Raw genomic sequence first — 27,012 nt, 5'->3', positions numbered from 1 at the left:
GCCTGCAGGGGAGGGTAGTTAGGGATGACCAGGCCGGCAGAGGAGGGAAGTTGGGGGGAACCAGGCCAGCAGGGGAGGGCAGTTGGGGGGAACCAGGCCAGCAGGGGAGGGCAGTTGGGGGAACCAGGCTGGCAGGGGAGGGTAGTTAGGGGTGACCAGGCTGGCAGGGGAGGGCAATTAGGGGCAATTTTGCCAGCAGGGGAGCAGTTAGGTGTCGATCAGGCTGGCAGGTGAGTGGTTAGGGGGTGATCAGGCTGGCAGGCAGAAGTGGTTAGGGGCAATCAGGCAGGTGAGTGGTTGGGAGCCAGCAGTCCTGGATTGTGAGAGGGATGTCCGACTGCCCGTTTAGGCCTGATTCCACCAGGATCGGGCCTAAACGGGCAGTCAGACATCCCTCGAGGTGTCCCAGATTGGAGAGGGTGCAGGTTGGGCCGAGGGACACCCCCCACCCCCGTGCACGAATTTTGTGCACCGGGCCTCTAGTTATGATATATATTTCCTGAAATGTTTTAATGTACATGTTCTTTATGTTCCTGCTCCCCCAGAGTTGAATGGTTGGGTGCACTAAGATAGTTTCGAGCATAGCTTCCATTCAGCCTGGCTGATGAAATGAAGTTCCAATGCTGGTGGCAGGCTTATGGGACATGGAGCCATCTTAACCCTAAAATCAATGTGGCATTTCCCTTAAGCCTGTCTTATTTACTCGTTTGTGGGCTCCACAAGGCGGAGACGATGTTCTGGTAATTTGTGCCTGCACACCAGGATAAAGTATCTGATATGCAAGAAGCATTTGGTACATGCTCACTGAATGGCTACACTTAGGTGGACCATCGGGTAGCAGAGGAAGTGACTAGGAGGATCAGAGAAAGTCATCAAGCTTTGGTGGGAGGTTAAAGCCAACTAACGCTCATCTGGGGAGCATACACCCAGGAGGGATCATTTACGAGTCCACTGAGGTGGATAAGGGCTCCAGAAGAAGCAAAGGAAAGGGAATATTACTGGGGTAGACTGGGGAGTGCCCTTAGTTGGGACAGGCATCAGTAAGGGGCAGTGGAAATGCTTGAGAGAAGAGTAGCAGAAACAGACCACCAAGCGTCGAGGGTGTCACACATGACTTCTGAGATGAGTCCAAAGAGGAGGCACCTGGTGGCCTTGGGGGAGCATTCTCTATGGGGATGAAGACAAAACCAACTTTGATGATTCCGAAAGGGATGTGTAAGAAGAAAACAGGGACCTTGAACATAACCTGATATTCAAGATGACAGGGAGATGAAGAAAATCAAGGTAACAGTTAAGGAAAAAGGAAAATGACAATAGGATTATTCATCGAGTCCACACAGCATTTTAATAACAAGAGTGAAGAGAGAGAACACTAAGGCAGGTTCCCACCTCCGGCACTGCTGACATTCAGGAGGGATAGTTCTCTGTTCTGGGGATTGTTCTATGCCTTATAGGATGTTGAGCAGCATCCCTGGCCTCCACCCTTCCTGTTGTGACAACCAAAAGTGTCTCTAGACATTGCCAAGTGTCCCCTGGTGGGCAAAATTGCTCCCAGTTGAGACCACTGCACGGAATAAAGTAAATATGAATGTTCTCGTTTAGAAAGATTTCTTCCTTTCCTTTGGTAAATTACATATATCTACAAAAAGTCAAATGAGATCCTACTGTTGCCATAAAACCACAGCTTAAAACCGTGGAAGAAAAACCAAACAATTTAAAACATTGGAGCTACGAAGCAGACTGCCAGCTAACTTCGATGGAAATGCAGTCATTTCTTAAGAACAGTTTTCCATCAGGGCTTGCTAATGTTTCTTTTCTCAGGACTTAGAAGAAGACAGTTTGGAAGTTTATGCAGTCACTTGGAAAACATCTTGCTCCTTAATGAAGGACAAACTGTTAAACCAACAGGCAGAACCCTGTGCAGTAAAAATCGCCACCATCCTAGCAAGGACGACCGATTTGCTTTTTCCCCAACCAAGGGCCAGCAAAACAGCCCCACTCCCCGATAAATTATCGCCCGGCCTGTTTTCCTGCAGTGGGCCTTACCCTGGAGGTTTGACATGACCTAAGTAGTAAATGAAGAGACTGTGTTCTGGGAGTGGGGTTTAAATCCAAGTCAATAACTCATTTGGGCTTAGTAAACCCTGGACAAAATTATGCTCAGTCTCTGGAAGAGCTCAGTTCATTTCAAGATGTCGCTATACCTGAGCTTTTGATAAAGCTTTGATGGCAGTGAGAAGCACCCCCTTCTCCCATGATCTAAACAATTTGTTAGCTATCTTGGAATATTTTAATGACTTCCAGGCACACAGTGCACATGGTGAGACAACACGTTTGCTTTTGTGGAACACCTTTTGTGAACTGTGTGTTTTGGAAGTTGCTCCAAGCAAGGACAACTGCTTAAAGTAAACTGGCATTTGTCTGACTCTGAAGATTGAGAACTGCTGTCTAAGGAGCACCATGTTCTGTCCTGGGGCTCCTGGGGTGATCTGACCAGACCTCTCTGTCCTCCAAAGGACATCAGCCCTCTCCCAGGTGAGCTGAGGACCACAGCACGGAGATCAGCCGGCTCAGTGGCTCTGAACACCGGAGATTCAGGCACCTGTCAGAGAACAGGACTCACACCTTCCCAGTGTCTATCAAAACTCAGAGGCGCTGCATAACATTTGTGCAATGCAGCCCGATTGTTATGCCATCATGGATCCCTCTAGATTCACTCAGCTTGGATTAAATCGGACTTTCACTGTTCTCCACCTGATCTCACTCTACAGAGAATATGCTTTATTAAAATACACATTAAGGGATGTACTGGCAAGTATCTCTGCCCCCAACATTTTAAAGCATTTTCCATGAGGGAGGTACCGAGCACATGGCTCACCACAGACCCATTGTCATGGTTACAAGGGCCTCTGTTCGCACTTGGGACAGGGTCCAGTGGAGCTTCCAACTCTAGCCTGACTTGGCCTGGTTTTCAGATACACTAATGGTTTCATCTACCAATTTTCAGGAGAAGCTGGAAATGATATTTTTAAATGAAATGTCCTTTTTTCTAAAAAAAGAAAAAGTCTTCAAGTCAAGGAAAACACCTGTAAGCACAAGTGTGCTATCATTGCCTGAAGTCTAAAGGTCATAGCAAGGGTCAAGCAGGGGCTGCAGTGTGGGGACTTGAAGAGAGTGATATCCTGACAGTAAAGCGAAGGGCAGACCAGGGGCAGGGTCCCCACTGCTTCCCACCGCTGACTTCATCACAGAACATCTACTGACCAAGTGTTCGTTTGTGGAATTATGAGAGCGGGCTTAGAGCGCAGGCCCATTCTCAAGTTAATATTCCATTTCTTGACCAGTGAAAACAGCAGTCACTTGTTACACATTATGCAACCAACATTTAGTCATGCTGTGTTTAAGCTTAGAACTAGAACACATTTTTTCCCCCCTTCATTTGAGAAGCACAAACTAAGGCAGCAAAACAAAGGCAGGCATGAAAGCCCTGCCCGACTAGGTGGCAATAGGCTCTATTCATTTCTTCTCTCCCAGTTGATAAGTGTGCTGCAACCACAGGAGAAAATGCAGAGGTGTCACAAATAAAGAGGAATTTCAAAAGGCTTTTGTCCAGATAACTTTGCCTCTTTGGGGATTTAAGGAAAACACATCAATCCTCTAGAAACCAATTTGTTCTGCAAATTAAAAGTCATTTGTTGCCAAATGAAATATTTGGCTAAACAACAAGCAGAAAGTTGTTTCATTTATAAAAATCAAGTCGAATATGTTTTGTTTATAACTAGAGAAACAAGTGGATGTGTTGCAAAATGCAGAAGTGACTTTCATTCCTTATAAAAATAAGTAATATCCATATTAATATTTATCAAGCATATTATTTCCCCCTTTTAGAAGACATTTGCTGAACTTCAAATTACTTGTAGGATGACCTTACAAGATTCCACTTAAACACTCTAAACAAAAGTAACTCATATTGAGTAAAATCTCCCTGCATGGACATGATGACACACCACATTTCATTTATGTCCAAAAGCCCCTTACAGATGGTCTCTTGGAGGAGACAATGGTATCAACATGAGAAACAGTGCACAAACCACAACTGTATTATTGTTGCTATTAGCATTTACCTTACCACTCTGTTCATGAGTCTACTGAGTGTTTTGCATGTTCATGTAGTCTTCCTAAGCCTTTTGAAGTGGATATGATCCTCATTTTACATATAAGGACACCAAAGTGCAGAAAGCTTAGCTATTATAGTAATAATGAGCAGTCTCACTTGAAAGTTAGACTATTTCCACTTGTTCACCTGGAAAAATGCTAATGTAGCCCTAGCTGGTTTGGCTCGGTGGATAGAGCGTCAGCCTGCGACTGAGGGGTCCCAGGTTCGATTCTGGTCAAGGGCATATGCCTTGGTTGCGGGCACATCCCCAGTGGGGGGTGTGCGGGAGGCAGCTGATCAATGTTTCTCTCTCATTGATGTTTCTAACTCTCTATCCCTCTCCCTTCCTCTCTGTAAAAAATTAATAAAATATATTAAAGAAAAAAAAGAAAAAGAAAAATGCTAATGTACATTTCACACTCTATTCTCTGCCCATGAATGAGAAGAGAGAAAAGAGGACCCTGTACTAATGTTCCTGGAAAAGGGAGCTGTTTTAACACTGCTGCCCCTCTGTCCCTCTCTCACTCCACCCATGGGAGGTGGGTCTGGGAGAGGAAGCTGAGCATATGTGGCTCAGCCCGTTGGAGGACCCCACCTGCTTTCAGCAAGCTGTGCTCTGGTAAGGTCTTGTTGTCTGTGTTGCACCCACCACCTCTGTCCCACAGCAAACCTGTGCTGGTGCCCGTCAGGGAGCCCACTGTCCTAAGGGGAAAGGGGGTCTGGTTTAGGAACCCAAAAGTTACATACATATATCTATACACACACATACACACACAGAGAAACAAAACACAACAAAATGGAAAACCCCCTAAAAAATCCTAGATGACTAAAGATACTCAATTTTGTCCAATCAGCTTTTAAATCAAATTTCTAATGGCCAGCTTGGTTTTGGACCACATGTTTTTTTATTTTTTATTTATTTATTTATTAAAAAATATATTTTATTGACTTTTTAAAGAGAGGAAGGGAGAGGGATAGAGAGCCAGAAACATCGATGAGAGAGAAACATCGATCAGCTGCCTCCTGCACACCCCCCCACTGGGGATATGCCCGCAACCAAGGTACACGCCCTTGACCGGAATCGAACCTGGGACCCTTCAGTCCACAGGCAGACGCTCTATCCACTGAGCCAAACCGGTTTCGGCAGACTACATGTTTTTAACCAAAAGATCAGCAATCATCCTGTGATGAGTCACCTTTAAGTAAACAGCTCTAATCCTGGTTTTGTATATTTATCTGGTATCAAGAAACTACTGGATTGGTTAGACTTTTCTCTCCCTGTCCACCAGAAAAAGTTCAGTGGACATATCCTCAGAAGTCTCCAGAATTCTCATCTTTTCTCATAAGACCTTAATCATTGAGATTTACGTGTCCACACAGAACAGTTTATAGTCATTGCATGACCGTTTTGGCTCCATGGATGACCTATAGGTGGAGCCGAGGCTCACATGTGCCCTTGTATGGCTGACATGTCTGTACCTGGGCATGCTCCTGGCTGGGCACAGCGCTCAGACCTGTTGCTGCCATATATGTGCTGCCGATGGTCTTGATCTTTTCAACTCCACTGAATTTTGGCTTGGACAGCAGCTGTGAGGCAATGACAATCGTTTAAGTTATTCAGTCGAGTGCTGACCCAAGGTCTAGTGCTTTCAAGAGACATCCTCAAATTCTAGTTCACAGTAATAGTAATATGAGATGTTTCAACCACTGCTTATTCATCCTTCAATCTTGGGTTTTGCCGGGAAATAACATTTCATGAATTTCACAAAGAGCTTGTCCTTGGAAGGAAATGCAGTATAATGATTTACTTCTAATTAATATGAGTTATATTTCAATATTTGCCAGTGAAGGAACCAATATTAATTATGATGCATGTGATAGTGGCTTTAAATAAGGGAACAAGTGAAAGAAATTCTGGAGGTTCATATATCTGCTCAGGAGGATAATGGGATCAACTAAAGTCTGAGACATCTTCCTGACCCTTCTTTGGTACTTCTGCTTTCAAAGAAGTTTCCTTCAAGATTACATCTCAGAGAATTTAAGATAAGTGAGCCAATCCTCATACCATTTATCTAAAAGACAGTCCAATCTAAAAGACCACTGTCACTCATCCGCTGGTACTGGGGAACATTTATTTTGCTGAGGGGAACTGAAGGAAATATGCCACCATTTTTCACTAAGAACCTGGCAATATAGTGGAAATCTCTAGTTATCATTACTTTATCATGAGTCTTGAGTCAACCTCATGGTGATGGTGATGGTAGTAGAGAAATGTATACATCCCACAAGACATTTAGAAAGTTGGCCTGAAATCATCACTGTATTTCAAAGTTTCATGAATCATGATAAACATGTTCATGAATGTCAATTTTCCTATATTTTTCACAATATTTATCAGAATAATGTAACAGCAACATTCTTAAAACCAGAGGTGTGTTTGTTCTTACTAGAAAACAAAACACATTATTCTTTATGTAGGCAGAATATTGAAAATTGAAAAATGACATCTATTTCAAATTCTAAAACATATACGTTGTCCCTTCTAAAATATATTATCCCAGGTACATATGGCTTTTTCAATAACAAAACATGTCATCCATGCACAGTTCAAGTTGATATCTAAGATCTTGGAATATGCACAGATAGGCTAATAATTTATGATAAATAGATTAATTATACTTTTATATAAAATTGATGGACAAATATTTTCTTTGGAGTCAAGCCTTTTGAGAAAATTCATGAGCACACTGTATAGGTATTTTATTGAACAGATTTGGTAGTTGTTCCTAGCAATCATACCTTCTCACAGATAAAATACATTTGTCACTCCAAATTTTTCAGAGAGCTAAAGAGAGCAATAGGCTTTAACTCCAGCCATGAGAAATTACACCAAAGGAAAAGTTTTAAGATCTACCATGATGAGCAACTTCAGGTGTACTGGCCTTGGGATTGCCCAAGGGTGGGACTAGGGCTACTCTTGTCCTTCAGGGGTCACTATCAAGTACCTACATCATCAAAGTCAGCAATAATCTCATTCAGGAGCCGTAGGCATTCCAAGCCCTCCTTGTTGACATCTGATTCTGTGTAGAACTCTTTGAAATCCGGAATGGAAGCAAACATAACACAGACGCATTCGTAGGACTGGTGGTATAACTCCTGCCAGAGAAAAAGAAGAGCTCAGCACCAGAAAACCTTTCAAACACATGCTCTAATGCATGTGTTTCTTTACACTAGGATTGGTAAACAAGTCACCCAGTGCCCCACACCACCTGTCCCACCCAATGCCAGGTCTATTCCAGACACTGGCCATTGATCACAGGTGAAGGGTTCTAATGAGCTGGATGTAGGCTCAGAATCCTCAATCTGCTGACACCACCAGCTAATATGAAGAACCCTTCTAGTTAAGGCTCTCTTCCATCTCCAATTTAGGTCTCTCTCTTACAAGAGACCACAGACTTCTGGTTTAGGAAAAAGTTTCCTTTAAGCAACTGAAGGGAAACAAAATGATTTCCCAAACCACTACATTGTTCTAAAACGACTCCTTACGGCTTCATTCTTTGTATTGAGGTCCCGATTCATTTTCCTTTTTAGGGTCTCCTGAAAGGAGCAAATGAAACTCATCAAGTTACTCCTTAGTTGATCAGAAGGGACCAGTGAAACTCCTCAGGCTATGTCTCATATTGCATTAGACACCAGCAATATTTAATGCAGATATCTGTTTTTAAATAGAAAGAGGCTCATAGTTCTTTGTCCATGGACACGAATAAAATTACAATGTCTTATAAACACAATTTCAAGGTGTTTCCATAATTTCCCCAACATATAGTTAATCCCCCAAGTTCAGTGAAAGTTTCCGAAAGGGAGGGTTGTTATGAGGGTGTGTGGGCTAATTCTAGGAATGAGGATCTGCCTTCCCCATAGTGCTGGCTCATCAGGGCACTCAGATAACCCAACAAAGGCAGTATGGCCAGGTGCCTTAGTGGTGCAGCACATCATGGGAAACGTTCCTTACTCCAGGGAATGTGAGGCTAGTTCTGAAAAACAAGATGACCATCATCTGAGTGAGGAAAGAATGCTAGCAGCTGGTGCTTCCGGTGTGCCTGGCAGGGTGAGGAAATCCACTCTGCATGTATGCTATCAGTGAGTTCTGTCCTCTGGGGCAACCAGATGAATCCCCTGGTAGAGAGTGAGCACTCCAACAGCACCATAGCTCCAAGGTAGCCTCTCAGAAGAATGTTCTTCCCCCACTGAGGTCTCATAACAAACACATGAGGGCAATGGTGACCCATTGAAGGTCACAACTACTCCCTGGAAAAGCTAGACTCATGTAATCTTCCTGTTTTCAGGGCCAACCACCTCGTAATGCCTTCTGTTACTGGCTCACAATTCTGTACACAACACACAGACGATAGAATCAAGGTTTCCCTTTTCTACTCTGCTCTGAATATGGTTGAGTTGGCTCATTGTGCAGACCTGTACTTTCTCCCTCTGCAAAGTTGTTTTTGTGAACATTCATATCCTGGGAAGACAACTGGTGGCATTTGTGATTTCCAAGCTTAGGTTCCAGTATGCTGACTAAGCTAAACAGTCAGGGTAACAGATAACCCCCTAGGAGCCTGTTCTAGTTAAAAATACCAGTTTTTATAAACACAGGGTAGCCCGGCTTATGGGGCTCAGTGGTTGAGTATCAACCCATGAACCGGGAGGTCACAGTTTGATTCCCAATCAGGGCACATGCCCAGGTTGTGGGATCAATCCCCAGTAGGGGGCATGCAGGAAGCAACTGATCAATGATTCTCATAATTGATGTTTCTATCCCTCTTGCCCTCTCCTTTCCTCTCTCTGAAATCAATAAATTCATATTAAAAAAAAACATAGTATAAATTCAACTGACCTCCCTGCTCTTAGGTAGAAGGGGTAAGTCTAGGAAGGCAAGGGTATATTGTTTATATCCTGAATTTCCCTGTAGTCTGCTGACATCAACCAGAGTGACTCTCTGAGGAATGATGATGATGACAAGAATAAGCATGAAAATCACCAGCACTGACTGCTTGCTGTATGACAGGATCAGTACTCTCTCTTTTTTTTTTAAAAAATATTTTATTGATTTTTTACAGAGAGAAAGGGAGAGGGATAGAGAGTTAGAAACATTGATGGGAGAGAAACATCGATCAGCTGCCTCCTGCACACCTCCCACAGGGGATGTGCCCGCAACCAAGGTACATGCCCTTGACTGGAATCGAACCCGGGACCCCTCAGTCCGCAGGCCGATGCTCTATCCACTGAGCCAAACTAGTCAGGGCAGGATGAGTACTCTTACATCATTAATGAAAACTGATGGTTCCTTCTTAATAGATGTAGTGACACCATCATCTATGACCAATATGTAACTTGGTTGCTGAGTAACCTACTGAATGTAGAAAACATTAGGAGAAATAGGGAAGTGAATGGTCTGTGGTCAGTCATACCTGCTGTGGGACCCGGGGCTGGCTCACATGCCCAGCACACTTCCAGTAAGATGACAGTGACAGTGTACAGTATCTCACCTCACCACCTGGCACTTCAGAAAAATACTGTTCCAGCCTTTTCTCTCAAGGTTGCTTTGTACTCTAGCACCACCACAATTGAGCTTATTTATTAAGGAGTTCATCCATCTATATAGGTTCCCTGATCCTTCATCTATTCCCAACCTCATTAAAAATTTCCTAAGAACAGGATTGCACATCACACATCATTGAAACTCCAATGTTCTCAACCCACACCTTTGCACACAGTGGGTGCTCAAATACATGTTTCTTAAATTAATAAAGTCCCACTGGAGATATATCTGCTGACTCTTGTCATGCAGAAATATTTAAAAAATTCACATTTTATTTCATATGCCATTTCAACACTGAATTTCAACCTTTCTAATGCGAGTTAAATATCCACACCTTTATGAGAAATTTTCTGTGAAATTTCCATTTCCATCCATTTAAATTAATGGACTCAAGACTTTGATCTGGTCCTGTATGGATAACTTCCAAACTTTATCTCATATCTTTGAAATTCTAAAACCCTTAAAAGGCTCCCAGGAAAGCTGTGAGAAGTGAAAGAGTGGACGTGTGGGATGTGTGGTTCGATTCTGCCTCTGGACTTGGGTCTCTAGTACATGCCGGTATTCAAGGCCTCCTCTGGCGCCAGGGAGAGGGTGCTGGCCACTTTTGTGACATACACATTTGGAACCCTAGTGCCTCATATTGTATCCTTAGAACATTATGTGATTGGGGGAACAATGAGGAATAATGAATTAGTTCTATGCTAAGACATTCACAGGTGATTCTAGCTCACTCTTCTCGACTGACATCTATGCATCTAATCAATATCCTCTCGAATGTTGGACTTGAACACTTAGGGGTTTGTAGTACCACAGGCATCTAGGTGATTGCCTGGAGCTTCCAGCCCTCACCTGGCACCACCATCCAGTCCTGACCATCAGTCCCACCTCATCTCACCTCGTTCTTCAGGCTCCTGGCCAGGAAGTGCTCGGCCACGTGCGCAGGAAGCACATTCTCCAGTAGCACGCGGTTCAGGTTCTCCATAGTTTCTATCTCCTCCCGCTCTTTATTGAACTTGTTCTTCCATAAGAAGTCTAACCTACAGTAATATTCATTCTGTTACAAGAGGACACAGAGGTAAAGAAACAATAGGCATCTTGTCCTGCCAGAGAGTGGAGGTTTTAAAGAGAAAATAAAAAGAACGAAAAACAAAACCGAAAATAGAACCCCCAAACAGAATTGTCACCTTCCCTGCAAAGCCCACTGTTCCCCACCAATGCTGCTCACTCAACCTCTAACACAGATTTGCAAAAAGCAAGATCAGGAAAGAACCAGCCTCAGGAACAGAGAAAACAGTTATGTTGGAGGCTTGCAAGGAAAAAAGACAGGAAAGCTCCTTGCTCAGTTTTGTTAATAAAAGATGGCTTGAGTTATTTTTTGAAAAGAGGCATAATAGAATGTAAATAACGACTAAATGAAAAATGGAAAACACATTAGTAGAGAAAGTGCTTTGTTTGATGATTTGCATTTGAGAAATAATGGTGTTCATTTGTGGCAACTTGCCTATAATATTTAAAAATCCGTTTTCCCCTAGCACAAATTATATAATTAACTATTCATTGAAAAATATGCATTTTTTATTTGGTGTTTCATTGTACTGAGAGAGTGACATGTTTAGACAAAAGTTCATTTTGATATCATTTAATTAAGATGGTGCCTGGTAATAAAAACATGTGCAGATGCTTTATAATGTATTAAAACTTAATGTTGTTTTCTAAGTTATGAACATTGTAGAAATGGAGAGACTTGTTTACTGTCAAAGGGTCTCGCTGGTTTTGGCATCATTCTGTGCCAGCTGTGTGCCAGGCTTGAGTAGATCCTCCTATGGCAGAGGGGCCTAGTACACAGGGTGTATTTCAGCACAGAGAGTAATTTATAGACAAACAAATGCAAAGAAGAACTAGATGCAGGGGGTTTGTTTGTTTTATGGTTTGGTTAATTATGCCAGTGATGTAAAACAACAACAACAACAATAACAACAACAACACACACACACACACACACACACACACACACACACACACACCTCTAATGAACAAATAACAATGAAAAAGAAATCTACATCCCGAATCTAACAAACAATGATCATTCATCTATTAGAACTGATCGAATTATGTTTGATCCACTAAAAAGTTACGCCTTCTCTGGTGTGGCATTTATTTTTGCCTCATATAGCCAGACATTTTTTTAAAAAAAAGATTGCAAAGGATATTTTTAAGTTTCTTTATATTAACTTTTTACATTAATGCCAATTTCCCACAGTCTATTTTATGGCATCATGCTGGGCACTTACTAGAAATGGCCTCTCACTTAGAGATTAGATTATTCATTTGGGCCTTTTGGGGAATAACCCAGTGATGTGGCTGGTTTTGAATTAAAATGACAGAGCAATCGATGGTGAGACAGAAATGGAACATGAGATGAAACCAAGGAGCCAGCAGGGCAGGCAGCAAGCCCAATTCATGCAGGTTTGAAAGGTTTCTATAAACTGTACAAAGAGGCTGCTCAGGTTTTCCAAGTGATCGCTCTTGCATCACAGGGGAGCATTTTGCAAGTTGTTTAATAAAAGGAACTGGATTTGGGATCAGCTACATTGGACTAAAAGTGACATTTTGCCAAATCTTCACATCTCCCCTCCCCAGTGCTTTCTGCTGCAGATTCCTGTCCTTGATGTGCAGGTACCTTAGAAACTTGAGGGGAGGCCCCCAAAGGAAGACAAATGTTCCCATCCCAAACCACTTGTCATGGACTTAATGGTGTGCCCCAAAAGAGAGTTCCAAGTCCTAATCTCCAGTATCTGTGACTGTGACCTCCACTGGAAATAGGGCAGTAGGAGAAACAGATGAAACCAAGAAAAAGAACAACACGGTATAACAAGGCTTACAGAAATGTGCGGTTGTCAAAAAGGCAAGCCAAAGAAAACAGAACCAAGCAGGCGCCAGGGACAGAGGCGGGGAAGGGCAGCAGGCAGACCGGAGGCTCTGCAGCAGGACCACAGCTCAGCTCCAGGGAGAGTGCTGAGGGCTGCCCTGTGAGCTCCTGGGGCAGGCTGCCACTAGCACTGCTCCGGGAGATGGAGACTCCGGTGTTCCCAGGTTGCTGGGTTGGCAGTCACAGATCTGGTCTCTGCCCTGGCCATTAACAGCTTCCTATTGGTTCACAGTTTAGGGATGTGTACATAATGTAAATGGATTTGCATCTTAGTTGGTTATTTCCAAGTTAATCACTACTTGGTTTCACGTTATCCATCAAAGTACTCAAAGCAAACTTTGGTTGAGGCAGAGCCGCCAGGCATGAGATGAATGAGATGAGTCTATTCTTTGAGGGAGTGTCCTTGTGCTCAGGCAGAGAAAGGATATTGCCCTCAAAAATCTTGCACCCACAGCCTCTACTGGGAGGCCAGGAAGGAGTACAGGGCCCAAGGAAGGAAGCACAGTTTCATTTGCATCATAAAGTAAAATTTTGAACAAAAGACTCTATTTCTAGGAGTGATTACAAGTGACAGCACAGGTATTCATACCCACTTCAAAGAAAAGGAAGCATATTACACATTCTGAAAAGCAAATGAAAACCCAGTCAAGGGGAGTTTTTTTCAAGAAGTGTCAGCTTTTTTAGGCTCAGGAAACCTGTAAAATATATTATGAGACTTAAAGGAAATGAATTGATTCACATCTTTATAATTTACAAAGTTTGCCACTAGTGGAAAATAGCAACTTTGTTCCTTCTGTCTGTATCTAAGCTCACGTACCCTGTGCCACCCAGTTTCTCCTGTGATAAGATGTTTGCATGAAGGTAACTACAATGCACATCCTCCAAGTGTTATTAACATGATACTTTAGAGAAATTGTGTAAAAAACCAGACTTCTTACCTGTCTACCCAGAACAAGCAGTGTGATGAAGAATATAAAGAGAGACACTGAGCCCATGGTCTTCAGGTCTTTCCAAATGCCTGGTCTATTAAAAACAAACAGACAAAAATAATACAAAACAACATACACACAGGACTTAGAATCTGTGAATCGGCCAACTTCAGAAACTCTAGTGAATGTCTGCATTCCATTCCGGACACATACACACACACACACCCCAAATATATGTTCAAACCCAGATTACATCAAAACAAAACAATCCAACTTAATAAAACATTATTTCAAATTGATAAAAGTTTCTTATTTTATACCAAGCTCTAACAAATATAAGGGGAAGGAACGTTAATCTTATTTTCTTTATAGTTCAGGGATCATTATGGATAACTTCATATATAACTTTTTTAAATTTTCAAAAATTTCTTAGAAAGAACTTAATTTCTACAAAGCTATCACTTTCTCAAAAGCACCCATTCTTATAGCCTCTTTTATATGACTTTGTATCACAAAAGTGTAACGAAGATGGAAACCCTTCATCCACCGGCCCACTTCCCCTCAGGTCCAGATAGACATCAGTAAATTATCCCTGCCCAAGTTCTCACATCCTCACCACAACATTCCAGGCAGTGACCTTCCACACATCCAAGTTGGCATGTGTGTTGGTCAATTTTATGTGTCAACTTCAGTGGGCCACAGGGTGTCCAGCTAGTTAGTCAAATACTACTCTGGGTGTTTCTGAGAGAATATTTTTTGGGTAAGATCAACACTGAAATTGGTAGGCTGAGGAAAGCCATTGTCCTCCGCAATATGGGTGGGCCTCATCCAAATAGTTGAAGGCATCAACAATAGAAAAAGCTGATCTTCCTTTGAGCAAGAGAGAATTCTCTCTGGCCTGACTGCCTTTGAACTGCAACATCGATTCCTCCTGGTTCTACAGCACCTCCCAGCCTTCAGACTCAAACCAGGACACTGGCTTTGCAGATTTTGGATTTGCCAACACTTTTAACCACATGAGCCAATTCCTTGTGATAATCATATCTATACCTCCTATAGCTTCTGTTTTTGAGACAGAAAACAATGAGAAATACAGCATACAGAGGGAAATCTGCCATCCCAGGACAGTCCTGTATAAGCTGACAAAGAATGATTTCCCACATAGTTCCGAAGTAAGACCTGAAAAAACAGTTGATTTTGTATGGACACCGTGTCACATAAGCATCATAGGTTGTGTTTAATCAAGTATAAATATCATGTAATCACTGTCTGCTTGTGAGTTGAAGTTGCTTTGAGATTTTCCTGTTTCTCTATGGAAGGTTCAAGTGCTGATGAGAGAGTAAGAGGAATCGATACAGTACTGAAGAGCTCAGGGGGGCTGTGCAGTAAGATAAGCCAGGATGTAATCTTGACTCTACCTTCTCTAGCAAGCTGTGGCCCTGGATTAACCCCTTGAAACCACACTTTTCTCATCAGCCAAAGTGGGTACCAATACCTACCTTATGGGCTGTTTCCATAACTAAATCAAATAGTCATATACCTGGCAGAGAGCCTGACACAGAGGAAGCACTTCATGACTTTAGGTATTAACTACAGAGTGATGGGGTGGGCAATCGAACTGGGAAGGATACACAAATGCTGATTAGAGAATATCATTAACAGAATAAAAGATCCAAGTGTAAAGGAGAAGTGGATTCCTGCATAAATGAGGACACAGTTGCCCAGTCTCTGTGGTTTAAGACTCAGGACCTCAGAGAACTCGCCAGAAACTGGCTGTGCTTGCATTCAGGGCTCTCTCCTCCCTACTAAGCCAGCTATGTCTGGAAGAATCTGAGCTCTTCAGCCAGCAGGTCAGCAGTTTCTCTCTGAGAATGAAGTAAGCTGAAAAGTGCCATTTTCCTGTCTCACTCGTATTGATTTTAAGAAATGAAGCTCCATTTTGAGCCAGTGGCAGCTGTGTCTAACAGCACAGTTGAAGGGACTCAGGGGAGCAGTTATTTATAAACAGTGCTGACTGCAATGAATGTTAAACTCATCTTTTTTCTATATTGACTATAGTGACATGATCTTGACCAGCTGGTAAAAGTGGTACAACACAGCCAACAGCCTAAGAAGCTGGCGCAAGCTGAGTTTTGAATTTTCATGTTGTTTTTGGAACACCTTATTACTTTGAACCAGGGGTCTGAGAAAACAGCTATGCCACCCTCCTCTTCCACTCACCACCTCTGTAAGCCCCAAACTAAGAGTGAAATGTTGACTCCCAGGTCAAGATCTTGCATTAGCATCATTGGCATAACCAATCAGAACTCAGGTCCCATTGGCATGCCCAGGAAAGGGACCTGATGCCCCAAATATGCCAGATCAGGTCCCTATCACTGCGGGAGAATGGGAGGAGGTCCCTATTAATGTAATCCAGGTCCTGCCTGGGTTTGCAGTTACTCACACAGAAAATATACGTAAGCAACCTATGGGAACAATCCTTTCCCAGAACTCACATTGATGCTCTTGAGCATTGGTTTAGGGGCGGAGTATCCTGCTCCCCACTCCCACATCTTGAGCCTCAGTGAGGAATAGTGGTGGCTGGAAGTAGGTACTTGGAGGAATCAAGGTAAGGGAGGGCTCTCATGCTGAACTTGGCAGTGAGTTTGAAAGTACAGACCAAAATGGACCTCAGACATAAGAAGGCACAACCCAGATGTAGAACAGACTCGTGTACTGACACATGGATGCCCTTTTCACTTCTGAAAACCTCTGTACTAGGAAGAACTGCATCTTGCTTTCTTGAGTTTCATTTAGATATCTGTAAAACTTCTTTTATTCATCTAGCCAAAAATAGTTGCCTACTCCCACCGGAACCCTTCTCTCCCGTGGTGGCCTCTCAGGGATGCACGCTGCCAGGGCTCCTGTAGTTTGAATGATGAACTTCTCCATCCACAGATCCATTCCTGGTTACCTTGCTCTTTGTGTGTATGTCGGGAATATGGGGAGGAAAAGGACTGTGTAATGTGAAGGGAGCATTGGAATAGATGGAATAAAAGGGTAGGATGTCCTCCTGGCAGAGTCTAGTCAAGTGGGTGGATCACTGTATTAGTTTCGCAGGGCTGCTGAAACATAGCACCACACACTGGGTGGCTTAACACAATAGGAATTTATTGTCTCAGTCCTGGAGGCCAGAAGTCTGAAACCAAGGTGCTGGCAGGGCAATGCACCCTCTGAAACTTGCTGAGAAATCCTTCCTTGCCTCATCCTAGCTTCTGGTGGTGGCCACCACTCTCTGGCGCTCCTTGGCTCACTCCTGCATCACCCCAATCTCTGTCTTCATCATCACATGTGTTCTCCCAGTATGTCTCCTTCTTCACATGGCCATCTTCTTATAAGGACACCAACCATGTTGGATTAGCACCCACCCTGCTCCAATAGGACCTCATCTTAACTAATCATGTTTGTAATAACCCTGATTCCAAGTAGATTCATGTTGAGAGGTATGGGGGGTTAGGACCTCAGCAGGTTTTCTTTTGGGGGACACAGTTCTACCCATAACAATTATGTTAGCCATTTATATAAGAATTTATATAAAAATGACAGCTAGTTGTGTATGAGGCCTCTTTCTCTCCTTCTCCCCCCTTTAAGTTTTAAGGATAAGGTCAATTTCAGACTTTCACGTGTAAGGGTTGTGCTATCACTGAGTTATACAGTAGGGGAGACAGAGCTGATATAATTGAGAAAGTTTCTAACTCTATGATTCTTAACTTGATGACAGTTCCAGCCAAAATGTGACCAAATATGCTTTCTTTAATACCTAAAAATTGGACTCTGGAGATGTAGATATCCAAGTACGCCTGTAGCCACACACTAATTCACAGTTGGCCCTCACCCTGAGGCTGTTCATGGGGTACTCATTCTGTCCCTCAAGTTTTGAGAGTCCAAAAGAACAAAGAAACCTAACAAATTGGGTGGCAGATATGGAAGGATTACTTGGTGAGCCAGTTTCTAACCTAAAGGCAAACAGTTCTGGTGAGGTAAAAATGACCATTCTCTGAGGAGAGAAAGCAGTCCAGGCATACGGACACAAATATAATCCTTAAAATGTTTTTTTTTTTCCCCTTGGCGAAATGAGCCTCTATTTTTATTTTTTTTTCAATTTTAAAGGACTCAGTTTATTAACTGACCAGATTACAAAAATAACCATGGTAGATACCTTAGTTCATTCTCCTGATAAGCCTATTGATCTGGTCTTCCCTGTTCCCAGTGGGTGGTCTTTCTCTTCACCCCAGCTCCTGGAGAAGATAACTTGAAGGGCCACAGGCAGTTGTTTACTTCTTTGAAGCACATTCCAACAGTACAGATCTCATGAATCAGCTCTTCTATGCAGATGATGCCATAATTACCAAGAGATCAAGCAATCAATGAGTTATCTGTCAGGGCAATTCACTTTTTGTTGATTGTGCCATAACCACGCTTATAGATCAATTTATTTACTGACTTCAGGTTTGGGTACCCCCATGCAATATATGGTTCCACAATCCTCAGCATGTTCATGAAAGCCTTGTTGAGCTTAACAAAGGTGCCACCGAAGATCTGGCAAAGGCGAAGAAGCTGCAGCACCTTTTGGACCTTTGGGCTCACACCGTTGATACCTTTGAACCTGATGACAAATGCCAATGTTGGCAGGTACATAGAAGTTGCCAGCTTTTCTTGCCATCCTGGTCATTCGAATCTCTGTTCTGTACATCAGCCTGTATTCCTTGTGATAGTGTTTAGCTTTTTCATAGATGAGCTTCCTTCTTGCTTTCGAAGCATCTTTTGGGAAAACTTCTTTCTCAGGTGCTTGATCTTCAGCTCTGCAAAATTCTTTCCCTTTTTCTTGAGGGTTTCTGGCACAGCAGGAACCTTCTTCTTCTTCTCTTCTGCACCCTCCATGGTTCCAGCCAGAAAAGAGCGAGCCTCTATTTTTAAAGAAAAAAAGCATCTCAAGAAATCTAGTTATCTGTTGTTTTGGTAATAGTTGATAAACTGAAGTAAAGGTTGATACCTGTTTATATATCTCACATGTCTTTTACCTATTCATACATTGACAGACTTAGGCCATTTCCATGTCATGGCTACTGCGAATAAGCTGCAATGAACATGGGAGTGCAGATATCTCTTTGAGATCCTGATTTCAATTTCTGTAGCTATATACCAGTAGTGGGATTACTGGATCATGTAGCAGTTCTGTTTTTAATTTTTTCAAGGGACTTTCATAGTGTTTTCCATAGTGGCTGAAGCAATTTACACTTTCATCAACAGTGTATAGGGTTCCCTTTTCTCCACTTCCTTGTCAGCACTTGTTATTACTTGTCTTTTTGCTAATAGTCATTCTAACAGGTGTAAGGTGATATTTCATTGTGTTTTTTTTAAAGATATATTTTTATTGATTTCAGAGGAAGTGAGAGGGAGAGAGAGAGACACATCAATGCTGAGAGATAATAATTGATTGGTTGTCTCCTGAACACCCCCTACTGGGGATTGGACCCGCAACCCGGGCATGTGCCCTTGAATGGAATTGAACCTGGGACCCTTCAGTCCGTAGGCTGACGCTCTATCCACTGAGCAAAACCAGCTAGGGCTCATTGTGGTTTTGATCTCCCTGATTAGTGATGTTGAGCATCTTTTCATTTACATGTTGACCATTTGTTGTCTTTAATGAAAAAAATACTCCATGCTTCTTGCTCCCTCTAGTGGCAGAATTCTTAAGCTTGTATTCCTCCTCTTCATCCTACAATGCATCAGGCCAAGTGCTGACTGCCTCTCTTTAGTTTTCCCAACAAAACCTACTAAGGTTCATGTCCCCATATTTGGACCAACTTTCCGAGTGTGCTCACTAGCTGTCTGCCAAAGCTCACTCTCTCCGCTGCCACAGGGAGTGCACACAGGGAGCTGGCCCCAGAGCAGGGGTGGGAGGAGGGGGGAGGCATAGGGAACAGTGGAGGTACCCGTGGGCCAGGTGTAGGATCTGCGGGCAAAGTGTTCCCCATGGATGGTGGGCAGGCTGCTTGATGGAGGCCTCAGTGCAGTTAGTGGAATCCCTTTAAATGCCCATGGAGAGTCCTATCTGCTACTCTTCCAGCCTCTTCCTGACCCCCAGTCATACAGCTCCCGACGTAGTACTCACGGTGGGCCAAGAGAGACAGGGGTCTCTTTGTAGTGCCCTGCACAGCTGGGGAAGCTTTGTGCTCACTTACATGCTCTTGTTTCTCCTTCAGGACCATGGGCGAGGGGATGTCTCTTGAGCCTAAGCTGTACCATCATGGGGGAGAGGCGATGTGGGTAGAGTCAAACTGTTCTTATTGCCTGCTACAAAGCATTCAAATTCTAATTTTTCTTCCCATAATGTGCTGGAACTTTCCTCTGGAAATCTGGGCTTTCCTAAGGCTCTCTAATCCACTGGTGACTGGCTGAGAGTGTTTTCCCGGCCTCCCAGATCATGGCTGAAAGGGGCTGGAGCTTGTGCCTGGGCCACCGCAGGGCCCACAGCCAGGACCAAGGTCTATATGACATTACCTGATGCACAGGTGGGTGAGACTCCACCCAGATCCCTTGGTATAGTTGCTGGACCCCACAACTCTCACAAAGGTACTTTGGTCTGTGGACCGGTTTCAAATTATTATTATTAAGGTGTGTGGGGGGGTGGTGGTGGGGAGGGCAGAAACGAGAGATATCTTATTCTGCCATGATGCTGTGCTTTGTCCTGTGCTTTTGAATCTCTATGGTTCTTCAAAGTCTTTCCAATATTGGAGTCATCTCTGGGCTACCTGAGGTAGCTCCCAGCCTGCATGCCACTCATTTCCTAGGTATGCTGTACAAACGTAACCACAACTCCCTGGCAACCTCCTTTTGGCCTTCTGCTGAACCACGGTTTTCTTACAGCAGGTTTGTGTGACCTTCTTGACAACAGAGACTATATGTTATCCATCTCTGTGTGCTCCGACTCCAGGAATCCGGGCGGGCATATGGAGAATGTTCAATACAAGTGTGTGGTAGAAAAAAATGAACGAGCGGACAAACAATCACGCTGGTTTGAAACCTAAGGGGCTTCATTTCCAGACAATCTTCCTCCCCCTGGCTGGACACAGATTCGCCGAGATCCTGGGCAAGCTTCCGGAGTCGATGGCCCAGTGTCATCCAAAGACAGACAGACAGCTCAAAGCCTCATGCCTTTTCAGAGTGGTGTTCAAATATGGCCAGCGGAACATGCAGGGGCTGAAACAGACTAACACGGTAAGGGATGTGCACAGCTTCAGCACCACCGATGGGAGAGTTGGTGATAAGAAGTATGTATTCTGTACAGTCTGTGGGCACAGGCTCTGGGAAATCTTCTCCCTCCCCTCATTCTAAAATCAAACAAAACAGCCCAGAATTGAGTATCTTCCTGCAGGTGGGTCCAAATCACAGGACATTTTCTGTTTTAGGTTAGACAACAAAATTGCTCACTGATGGCTGCTTTCTGTAGAAGAAAAGAAAGCTTGAGTTGTCCTAGGATGACTTGCTTTTTTGTTAAATTAGGCATCTCAGATTACCTATCTCCAGCCCCACTGCCAGTCACAAAGAGATGTGTGCGTTCCTTGCTTTCTGGAGATGGCACGGGGTGGGGGAACTCGAAAGGGGAAGAGAAACTGAGACAGGAAATTTGAAAATAATATTATTTCAACATTAACTTGGACACATTATGGGTTTGAATGCAAATGTGAAATACAGTTTTAATTTAAAAGAGAAGACTTCAAGGAAATTTCAGGTGTTCTGGAATACGCCCAGACTGTCTACCGCAGAGGGAGTCTGCCCTGCTCCCCGGCCTGTCTCCTGAGTGGTTAATTCTGCAGTTCTTCCTCCAGACTCTCAGTGGGCTCATCACCAGTTGACACCAAGTCGGAGCATTGTCAAAATATGTCACAATATCTTGAATTCTAGCTGCTGGGTTTTCCATGAGACACAGGGAAAGAAGAGCAATTCCACATCGAAGGTGCCTAACTCACAGCTCGCAGTGGTGGTACATGTCTGCTTGAGCACCTGCATCACTACCCTTGATACCAAGCTGTTGCTGATCTGGACGTTAAAATTATGTAGACATTTCTACCAGCAACAATCCAGAGCCTCTGAATGATGCCGGGCACCAGTATGGCTGCTGCTGATTTATATACTTTATTTATACGCTATCCACAAAGTACCTATTTTATGAGGGTTAAGTGCTTAAACAGAGCTGGTTAGTCTACCAGGCCCCTGGTCATCCCCTCTGTTCTCCGTACCTGACACCTCTTTGAAATTAACAGCACATTTCTGGGTCGATATGAAATGGTAACATCTATCCGCTGAGATTTTTCAGTTCTGCAAGGAAAAAGCTTCCAAGAAAAATCGGACACTGTCTTGCAGACGCTGTAAGAAGCATTTGTCATGGGAAGCGTCTCTGACACAAAAACAGCTTCCAGCAGTATCAATGGTCATCACCATCCATCACCAAGAAGAGCACTCAGTGTCCTCGAAGGCCCTGGCGGAGGACTGAGGGAGCCAGTGTCATGGACAGGAACCAGAATCCTTATCGATCGATACAGCGAAATATCTTGTCCTCACAGACAAGATGGAGGAGTGTTGTAAATGCCAAAGAATTAAGAAACATCTTGTTCTGGCCCTTCTAAATACCAGAAACTTCTGAGCTTCCATCACGCGAGGTAACTTAGCAGAATCACAGAATGGCAGGTAATGGTAAGTACTGAGACGCTGCTGGCCTTCATTCTAGATTTAGTTTTCAAATTTTTATATGACTTATCATCAATAACTGAAATATACATCAAAACTGTTAAAACATATTTTAGAGATTTGTATTCCTTTACAAAGAAAAAAAAAGAATCTGCAATTACTATTTTGCTGTCAAGTCATTAAGACAAAATGAGTTAAAACTGTTAAATTCAATTAAACTACTACATTAAAGTTGAAACTATTTTTGTCATGTTCATTTCATACTTTGCATTTTTTTGGCTTATTTATTTTTCTTTTTTACTTCCCTCCTCTTCCCCCCCCCCCCCCCCCCCTCCCCTGTCTTCCCTTTGGCGATTATCAGCCTGTTATCTTTATCTGTGGGTCTGTTTCTGTTTGGTTTTGCTTGTTCATTTGTTTTATATTTTTTAGATTCCACATATAACTGAAATCATATGGTATTTGTCTTTCTCTTTCTGGCTTATTTCCCTTAGCATAATACACTCTAGGTCTATTCATGTTGTTGTGAATGGCAAGATTTCGAATTTTTAATGTCATATTCTCTCAAAGTAGACTTCTTTTTTTTCCTCCTGAAAAGTTGACTTTCCACATTCATGAATCTGTAAGAATATGTTTGATGTCACTTTCTGAATTATTCATTGATTTGGAGTTGCATACTTGCATACTTTGTAGTGCATACTTCTGTTTTCTTTGCTAGCCCTGCTGGCAAAAACTGCATTGTTGGCTTGTCCATTATCAATATCAAATTTGGTTTGAAAAAGCCCTCTCAAACCTGGGTCATGGTGAACTCACATACAGGACAGCAACACTATCCAAACTGTGTATTGAGACCATGGCTGGGCACTGCCTTATAAACAGAGATGCCCTCCCATATTTTCTCTTGACATTTAAGGTATAAACAAACCGGATGCTGATCCTGGAAGGACACATCTCCAAGGAGCCTCTTCCTTCGGGGAAGCAGGTGAGGTGAACGTGTCCTTAGAGCCAGTATATTCAGGAGCACAGCCTGTTTTTATTCATTCATTCAGTAGATACTCACTGAACACCCATTTACAAGATGCCAGGCACACTTTCAGGCACTGTGGCCACCACAGTGGTACTTGGTTCAGACCTGCTCTTTCCTTGAATCAAGAGTTTCTATTAAAATTTTCAGTGTATGTACCATAGAAAAGGGATGGGCAGACATCAGAGGCAACAGATTTGTCCACGGGGGATACTCTCTACCCTCCCGGGATGGGAGTGTGGCTCAGTCCTCAGGCACACCCAGGGGTGAAAGCCCAAGGTCTCAGTAAGCCTACTGGGAACATTCAATGCCAATGAGGGGCCAGCCCAGAGGCCGAGGTGGGCAGCAAGGACACTGACTTCCACACTGGCAAGCACATGTCCCAGAAAGAAGCCCAGGACACCAGGAATGAAAAGCGTGCGTCGGGGGCAGCGATGCGGTGACCAGAATCAGGTCAGAAGAGGAAAAGGACCAAGCATGTGACTTCAATGACACACACTCCATCGGTCACTAAAGGAGGTGCCGCCTGGCACTCCTTCAGCCAGCTGCCTCCTTGAAGGACACCTGTGGCTTGGGACTTGGGGATGTCCACTCTCAAGGCACCAATCCATGTCAGGATCCTAGTCCTAGTTTCCATCTGAAAGCGTTGTGTCAGCATCAACAAACCAAAGGACGAGGAAACTGTATCCGTCTTTTGATGGGGAATCTCTGGAATCTCAGCAGAGAAAGAAAACATTGGAATGGGTGGATTGGGCTCCGGCATGAATCGAAGGGTTGTATCAAACACACACAGAGGCTGAGAGACCAGGAGGGAATTCCAAACTTCCCCTCTTAGGAATTTCTCAACTTTAAGCTGGCATTAGAGAAAATTGGATGTTATGTCAGCAATATTTATCTTTCGGCAGCGGAATGCTCTGGGAGTGCTGTGGCAGTGAATCCTTCAGGAATCGGGTCTGGAAGTGGCAGAACCCTGAGGTCAAGATTAGGAACAGGGAGACAGGTGCATCCCTCCAAGGGAGGAGGCGGGCTTACTGTTGGAAGAGAAGGCAGGCCCCTGGGCTTCTCCTGCCAGCCCTCCCTCGTCCTAAGGCTACTAGAAAGACAGAACCAAGAGAGCACACACAAAGGAGCTTGAACTAAACCAAAGGGCTCGGAGGGTAAAAGCTCCTCTCCTTTAGCTCGAGCCCCGCTCCACAGCTGCCGTGGTGTCTCTCTCAGACCCCACGCGGAAATCTCTCCCATCAGAAACTTGCTAATCTAATTTCTTCCTCTGCCTCGGCTGTGTCGCGCATTCAGGAGCTTTAAATTTAATAAAGGGAATTTAGTAGCGTCGTCAGCTGCACATAAAAATCAGTAATGCCGCATTTACTTAGAGATTCGATACCGGCTTTCTGGATACAGTACAGAAATATTAAAGCATGTTTGCTGGGCGCTTTTGAGAATTTATTGGAAAATTAACTTCTGATTTCATTCTCGTCTTGGCTAAGGAATCATAAAATTTCCTTAATACAATTATACATTTTTTGCAACTTCACTACCCTGAGCTTGATTACAGATTATTTGGATTTCATGGTGTGGGGGATGATGAAAATTAAATTAGGTGAAGAGAATGCTTTGCAGTTGTGTTTTTGAAAGCATTCTTATCAGTACGAAAGGTTCACAAAGTATCCCTGGCTCTGGGCCTCCGAAGACGTACGTGGCCATGCACTGTCAGCATATACCATCTTCCTGGAGCAACAAATCCATGCAAATACTTAAGGCATTTACTTTATATGAAAAGGAACATAGGAATATTATGGAGGATTATGCAGCCTGCTCATAGAAGAAACGTGAAGTCTGGTGGGCCCAGAAATAAACCGAACACTTGCTATGAAACATTGTCTTGCTATTAAAATACGAGAGGGAGGATATCATAATGATTAAAACATTGTTTTTCAAGCAGGGAATAAATATTCATTATAAGCTTATGGAAGTAATTTGGTCACAGGAAACCTCGTATAAACCCGACTGAGTGTCTGTGAGAGGACCATTCTCTCAGCATCCAGTCCTAAGGCCGGGAAAGTAAACAGTCATATCTTTTCTTGAAAGTCAGTTTCTTCATAGAACAGAAAATTGACACAGTGATAGGAGTACTCCCTCCATACCAGGGTATTTTAGGAATGTTCCCATAAGAAATGCAGCACTGTAAATGTATTTACTTAGTTTCCAGTATTTTTATGTGTGTTGATTCAGTTGTTCTGGACTGGGGTGGGGGGGGCATTTTGCCTTGCAGGTTACATATGTCTGGAGGCATTTTTGGTTTTCATGGCTTTGGGGGAGGGGATTGTGTCTGGTGTCTAGTGGGTAGAGGCCAGGGATGCTGCTAAATATCCCACAATGCACAGGACAGCACCCTCAACAGAAATTATTCAGTCACACCAATGGAACATTATTGATATTATTCAGAAAAATATCAATAATGCTGAGGGTGAGAAACCCTAGATGATTCTTATCAATATAGTAATATAGTACAGATGATAACAAAACATCTCTAAACCACTTCATACCTTCCTTTTATGATAATACATATTCTGTGTAATGTATAAACCACACATCACCCTTCTGAACCATTGCTTCAAAGAAACTCTCACACAATGTAATTCCAATTCCAATGTTATTGTTAATTTGCATTTACTCAACACACTCACATTATCGACACCCCACACTAAAGTAAGGAGAAAAAGGAGGAAGCAGGTTACCTCTCAAATAAGACCTGGCTGTAGTCGTCCAGGACGTGGGCGTGAGTGTGGAGGAAGAGGATGTTGTAGCCCACCAACGCTGCCAGCATGATCAACATCTTTAACTCATAGTTCACCCGCAGGAAAACCGAGCAGGATATCAGCCCCAGAATGCAGCTGTATATAAAGTACTGGGACAGGAAAATGCGTTGAATCAACACTTAGGATCTCTTTTGAGAAATGCTGAAATAAGGATTAAGATTGGGGACCACCACCAAGCTCACTGGTCAACTTACAAACTTCATGGGAAAGCAAATGCCTTTTTCTCCCCTTTGATACAGTGGCCAATGCCTGCACACATTTGATTTGGAAAAGGATTACTCATCACATGGCTTGCTGACCCAGCTTAGCATGTTAAAAAAAAAAAATCAGGCATATTGCCAAAGAGACATAATTCTTTAAAAATCTATACTGAAGACATATAATTATAAGCCAATGTCATTTTCTTGAAAGTGAAAAAAACAACACACAGATCTTTTAAAAAATGTAGACTTTAAATATGTAGACTCTTCATTGGCCTTTCAATTCTTTAATTCTTTAAGTGGATATAAGTCGTTACTGGTAGTTCTGTTAAAAGGATAAGAAAGTGTGGAGATTTTATTAAAAGAGACATTGTTTGTCAGAAGGACTATTTAAAACAGAAAGGATTTTTAAAACTCAAATCTTTGACCAGGGTGAGCCATGAATATCCCGGAAGTGGACAGGCACTGGAAAAAATGGGAAGAACCAAGTGGGAGGGAGAAGGGGGCACCTGCCATCCATTTAGTCCATTGGAAGCAGCACAGGCCAGCCTGTTAGCACTGTTCTCACTACTGAGCACAGTGGACATCGCTGAGTCAGGACACCCCTGGATTCCATCCTGCCTCACGCA

At 43.2% G+C, this 27,012-nt stretch overlaps 1 protein-coding gene and 1 pseudogene across 1 annotated transcript in view; both read right to left on the bottom strand.

The window, feature by feature from the left end:
* The window catches only part of ADCY2 (adenylate cyclase 2), a 279,910-nt gene that overhangs the window by 9,471 nt on the left and 243,427 nt on the right, over positions 1–27,012 (bottom strand). Inside the window, exons 18-22 of the mRNA XM_008161799.2 lie at positions 26,103–26,272; positions 13,623–13,707; positions 10,651–10,809; positions 7,166–7,312; positions 5,636–5,743 (exon numbers count right to left, since the gene is read on the bottom strand). Coding sequence (XP_008160021.2) covers positions 5,636–5,743; positions 7,166–7,312; positions 10,651–10,809; positions 13,623–13,707; positions 26,103–26,272 — 669 coding nt within the window. The remainder of the gene's footprint in view (positions 1–5,635; positions 5,744–7,165; positions 7,313–10,650; positions 10,810–13,622; positions 13,708–26,102; positions 26,273–27,012) is intronic.
* On the bottom strand, positions 17,693–18,542 carry LOC103305102 (60S ribosomal protein L7-like; annotated as a pseudogene).

Source organism: Eptesicus fuscus, chromosome 4, assembly GCF_027574615.1.
Source record: "Eptesicus fuscus isolate TK198812 chromosome 4, DD_ASM_mEF_20220401, whole genome shotgun sequence".
Classification (NCBI taxonomy): Eukaryota; Metazoa; Chordata; class Mammalia; order Chiroptera; family Vespertilionidae; genus Eptesicus; species Eptesicus fuscus.
The sequence above is the reverse complement of the archived record's forward strand: the minus strand, read 5'-3'. Positions and strand labels throughout refer to the sequence as shown.